This window comes from Galendromus occidentalis, unplaced genomic scaffold (genome assembly GCF_000255335.2).
Source record: "Galendromus occidentalis unplaced genomic scaffold, Mocc_1.1 scf7180000076847, whole genome shotgun sequence".
In the NCBI taxonomy this organism is placed as follows: Eukaryota; Metazoa; Arthropoda; class Arachnida; order Mesostigmata; family Phytoseiidae; genus Galendromus; species Galendromus occidentalis.
Window position 1 is genome coordinate 5,447 of NW_003804836.1, and position 5,322 is coordinate 10,768.

Consider the following 5,322-nt stretch of genomic DNA (forward strand, 5'->3'; position numbering starts at 1 on the left):
GGGGGAACAGGGGGGCAAAACCCAGTTTTGCCTATGGAGACGGGGCCAACGAGTAACGCGCCTCCCTCTGTCCTATTGTTTTACATAACGACGGGAGGCTATCGGAGGGGGCCATGGTCCCCTACCCCTCCCCCCAAGAGCACGCCACTGAGTGAGAGAGACTGCCAAGTGAAGGATACGCACGCATCAGACCCCATACTCGAGGGTAGGCTCCGAGTTCCCTCTTGAGCAAATCGTTATTACCTAGAGATTGGAAGTTCAGGCAGAATGCCATAAGTGCCTTAAAATGCCTATTTCCGCGGTTTCGTGAGCATTCTGCCTATTTCCGGGAAATTTCGAAAATTTTACCTTTTTCGCATGTTCGCTCCACAGGTTTTCAGGATTTTCCATCCAAACATTTCCCGGAGGACTGAAACTTCGTCTCCGTTCATCTAGTCGCGAGTCCCCTATAGATGCTTCACGGCTCTGAAATTCCTTTGCTGCTTCCGATGCGATGAGGCGACGAGGCGACGAGAAGTTCGATTAATTTCGTCGATTACGAGTCATGATTCCTCCGCATGGAATTGTCATTCAAGAGCACAAGAATTATTCTGCTTCCTTCTTCCGAGTCGAGTTGTTACCTCACCCGATTTTTGAAGCAGTTCCGTGGGCTCCGACTGGGGCTGATCGCCGCGTCGATGGTCTCGAGCGCTCCTGTGTACTTCCCGACAATATTATCTCGTCATCTGTCGGATTTATTCTACCCCACAATACTTCAGGTGTCTTCTGGCCGAGCCTCGTGCTAGTATGCCTGGCTCCCGAAAAAGCTCTCTGAATTCTGCGTTGATGCGCCTCACACCCGAATGACGTGCACGCCGGATGTCTCTTTGCACGTTCCACGTAGGGATTCGTCACTCGAATTCGATCGTTCCGAATGTTGTTGGGAACGAGATTCTCGAACCGCTCGTGGTCTTGCGATCTAATGGTTCTATATAGGTTACTAAACAAGAGCGTTTTAAGTTAAGAATGCCTGGACTGTGGACTGTTTTTACACTTGTGCTTCGCACGCATCTTGATTGACGAATTTCCCGCGGTGACTTGGAGGTTTGTGTTGTGTCAAGGTCGATCAACTCCGTTGCCGGGAATGAGGTAAGTCGTTTTTGCGGATCGTGCCGATTCCATTGGAGTTCAGAATGCCGAAACAAGGTTCGAGTTCACGCGGAAAAATGAGGCGCTTCATTCGAGATTTCGGACCGGCATACTTCGCGACTGATGGAGACTTTCTGACGTGCAAAGTCTGTGAGAAAGTTGTGAATGCCGAGAAAAAGTTCTTTGTCGAGCAGCACGTCAAGAGTGCCCAACATCAAAACCGCCTGCAAACCCCAGGAAGGAGCAATCAGAATGTTTGCTTGTTGTCGGATTTTCTTAATCTTTCAAACAAGCAGAGTCCCTCCAACATGGACCTCTGTCAAATGCTAAGGGGAACGAATATACCCTTATTCAAAGTCCAGAATCAATCGTTCCGAAATTGTCTTGAGAAGTATTCCAAATATCAAGTTCCAGAACATACAACGCTGCGGAAGACTTACCTCCGGAAGCTGTACGACGCCACAATCCTGAAGATTCGTACTGCGATCGGAGAGAATCCCATATGGATATCGATGGACGAAACCACGGACGGGAAGGGGCGATACGTTGTCAATACTATAATCGGACGTATGTCTGCAGAAGGACCATCTACTCCGTTCCTGCGGACACACACAACTCGTCGCCGGCCAGATCTTCGCCGACATCTCATCGCCGACTTCTCAACGCCACCCAACCTAACGCCGGGACAACTCTTCGCCGCGACGACCCATCGCCGGTCAATTCAACGCCGGACCGACTCTTCGCAGGACAAGCTAACGCCAGTCAACTCAACGCCAAAATGGGATGTTTGCTTTCCGGTTTATCCCCGGAGAAGGATCATAAATGATTTCGCGTTCAGTCCGTCAATTATTTTATTTACACTGTTCACAACGAGTCTAGACCTCTCCTTCTCTTAACTTAAGAACTATACTCCGTCGGTCTCTGAAGGAAGATCTCCGAATTCGTGAAAATTCCAACGAGGCCTAATCACGGTTCCATTTGGAAACTTGCTGCACAACCTCGTAGGTATTCCACAAGCGTCCGTGTGTGGAAAGTGCTCACCAGCGCTACTATTTTCTTATCCAAATCAGCGGACTTTTTGCGTTTCGCGGCAGCCTCGTTCCCACTCTCAAATCTTGCAAGCATCATGTCACGATGACTCTGCACCTTTCGGAGCCCGTTTGTGAAGCGCCACAGATTGGGATGACGAACGCCGAACTCCGTCTGAAGCCGGCGGTGAGCAGCTTCCGCAAAGTTATTGGTGCGCGAGTCTCCGGCTAGCGTTCGAAAATACACGGACCACGTGGTTGGGGCGAACAAAGGCTGTTTCCGAATAACGGTGCCATCGGGTAAAGTACGGAGCAACGACCCCACGTAAACATCTTCGAAGTATTTGAGAGCCGGCATCAGCTCCTCCGGTAAAGCTACCGCGAGCTCGGCAATCGCATTGTCGAGGTGGACCAGCGGTACAAAAGCCAGGGCGACGATCATGCGAGCGCTCAGCGAAAAGCTTGATTCGTTGCGATACCGACCCAACAGGCCCAGATCTCTGATCTTCTTCTTCAAATTCTGAACTAGGTGAAACAAACACCCGTGTACTTCGGCACTCGGAAAGGCCGAGGCAAAAGCCTTGATCAAACCCATTTCATAGTCACTTGAGATCGCGGAGGGAGCCGAGGCAGGCCAGGCTGCGACTGGGAGTTCGATCATTCGTGTGTAGGATCTTTGGCTTTTGTCCGGTAATAACGCGTAGCGAACCGGGAGCACGACATCCCCGCGCTCTGCGAGAATCGCGACGATTTGATAAAAGCATGGAGGCGATAGACTAAATGTGCCATCCACATAAATTTTCCGAGACAGACCAATCCATTCGCCGACGGAGTCGCGCCCGAAAAGAAGAACACGACTTTTATCCCCTTCTCCTGGAAGAAGCAAACGAAATAAGATTGATTCACTGTATTCGAATGATCGAGCTCGATAACGGAAAATCTATTCCGTAAGAAAATTGGACTCTCCCCCGTGTCTCCTATGAGGAACTTTTCGAATACACCGTTCTCACTTTCGAACAGCAGGTTGCTAGGTATTGACAGCGCCAGAATATCTTCGTTCCATCTCTGCTCTTCTTATCTTGAACGAACATATGTCCTTCGTAGACCTATTTCGACCTTCCGCGCTGCGATGTTATCTCTCGGCTGCTCGAAAATTCCATCCTATCAAGTCCTGGTCGTCGACTTCCTGGTCGTTCTCTGAACACAACGCTCTCGGGATACTGAATCTGATTGACCGTGGACTCCCTCGTGGTGCCTCGGACGGTTTCGCGAGCGATGAGCTGGTTTCGTTGAGCTGCGCAACGTGACACCACGCTTTGAAGCTGAGACGGGAGAAACGCGCACATCATTTCTGCAACACCTGCTTCTCATTCAGCGACGATTCAATGCGAAAGAGAAGAGCTCTCCATTCGAATCAATCGGCGCCATGAATCTTGCTCATGCCCCATGGAACTCTTGTTGTGGACCAGGAAAAACACAAGAGCTGGTGAGCTCCGGAAACGGACACTTGTGGCATAACTACGAGCTTGTCAGAGACCGACGGGGCTGTCAGAATGTCAATAGAATGATAATAATCGACGGATCGAACGTCAAATCATTTTGAGGTATCATTCTCGAGGGATGAACTGAGAGGCAAGCATCTAGTGTTGGCGTTGAGTTAACTGGCGTTAGCTTGTCCTGCGAGAAGGATGAGGCGGAGGTGTTTGGCCGGAGGGGAGCGGTGCGTCGATCGCCAACCCAGAGCAGCCAGCAAAAGGAGCTCAAGGTCGACGCCTCGGGTGACACCATCTACATTGATGACTCATCTGGCGCGGAAGCGACTTCAGAAACCGGGAGAGCTGTGAGGGCGTCAACACCATTGCCCCTAGAGACGGGAAAAGACCTCTCAAAGAGGGCAGATAGGAGACGACTGAAGAAGCGAAGGAGACGAGAAGCTGAGGAGTCCAGTAGAGATGAGCACTCGAGCCGCGAGCACTCACACTGTGAGAACTCCGTCAGCGAGCAGCCGGAAAAACCCGCCGAAACGTTACCCGATCTATACAGGGAAATGCACCGTGTACTCGCGAAGACTTGGGCGCTACTCGCCATGACCAAGGACGAGGAGACGACGAAAGCCAACGCGAGGCCCGTACGGAGGTACGCTGAAGTACTGCACGCCATTGCAAAGAGGTACTGCGACACAGCTGATCAGCTAAGGCAGAAGAAAGCGTCACTGGTTAGCACCGCTACCCAGACAGTGCCAAGGACGACAGACTCGGGTACGCAGGTTGAGCGTCAGCTCCCTGCTACAGGCCGGAGCCAAAGAGCAGAGAACAGAGGAGGCGAGAAAGATTCGAGAAAGAATGGCGGCAGCTGAAAGGACCCCGGCGCGGATAGTGCCCCTGCAGGAAGAGGCATGGCCAAGGGAGACCTTCACCAAAACCAAACTGGCTAGGTCAAGCATCCAGGCAGGCTGACCCGACAGGATCATCCTAATCAGGGAGAACGACGCAAAGGACAGGGAAAGGCTGACTTTGATAGAGCGGCAGTTTCCCGGCATGAATCACAAGAGACTTCTGGAGGGGCTCGGGCAAGGCTGCATTGCCATGATCACCAACCAGAGTAAGGTCGACATCGAGGATGACGAGAGCGGGGTAGAGGCGCCGGCGACGGCGCACACTCTCATCGTAGGGAAGCTGGCTGAGAAGAAGGAAGACGGCGACGGAGAAGAGCTCATGAAGCTGTGCCAGGAGAGGGTGTAGCAGCCTACTACTGCAGCCACCAGAAGCGGAGGATATCGAAGTTATTCGGAAGGTGGTCGAATGCTGCATGGAAGGAATAGACGTCAAGGTCGAGATATGCCGGAAGGACACGTCGAAACCGGTGACGAACGAGCCGAAGGCAGCAGCAAGACAACCGAAACCGCAGAAGTTGAAGCCACCGACAGATAGGCCCGACGTCGGGGTGGTCATGGTGAAACCGAAGAAAGAGCACGATTACGCCGAAGCTCTCAAGAGCCTCAAGGCGAATGTGCAAGTGGGAGGGGATGGTGTAGAGCTAGAGAAGATCTCGATCACCAAGTCGGGAGAAATTCGAATCCAGGTTAGGGAGACTCGTGAAGGAGGTCGAAAGAACTTCGCCGAGAAGCTGTCCCAGAAAGCAGAAGCCCTGCAGGCGGAAGTGAAAG

The 5,322-nt window shown here is 52.0% G+C and overlaps 2 protein-coding genes across 2 annotated transcripts; one reads left to right on the top strand and one right to left on the bottom strand.

The window, feature by feature from the left end:
- Positions 1-1,205: 1,205 nt before the first annotated feature.
- On the top strand, positions 1,206-1,954 carry LOC108863739 (uncharacterized). The gene is made up of 2 exons (XM_018638267.1): positions 1,206-1,695; positions 1,875-1,954. Exons 1-2 carry the CDS (start codon positions 1,206-1,208, stop codon positions 1,952-1,954), a joined length of 570 nt encoding a protein of 189 aa, XP_018493783.1.
- Positions 1,955-2,094: 140 nt separating this feature from the next.
- On the bottom strand, positions 2,095-2,751 carry LOC108863740 (uncharacterized). Its single transcript, XM_018638268.1, has one exon. It carries the CDS (start codon positions 2,749-2,751, stop codon positions 2,095-2,097), a length of 657 nt encoding a protein of 218 aa, XP_018493784.1.
- Positions 2,752-5,322: the final 2,571 nt, after the last annotated feature.

Excerpts from the sequence above, each read along its gene's own strand:
- LOC108863739 (XM_018638267.1), top strand. The coding sequence starts at position 1,206 with ATGAGGCGCTTCATTCGAGATTTCGGACCGGCATACTTCGCGACTGAT. Across the intron at positions 1,696-1,874 it reads TGTCAATACTATAATCGGAC|GACAAGCTAACGCCAGTCAA; the intron begins GTATGTCTGCAG and ends GACTCTTCGCAG.
- LOC108863740 (XM_018638268.1), bottom strand. The coding sequence starts at position 2,751 with ATGGGTTTGATCAAGGCTTTTGCCTCGGCCTTTCCGAGTGCCGAAGTA.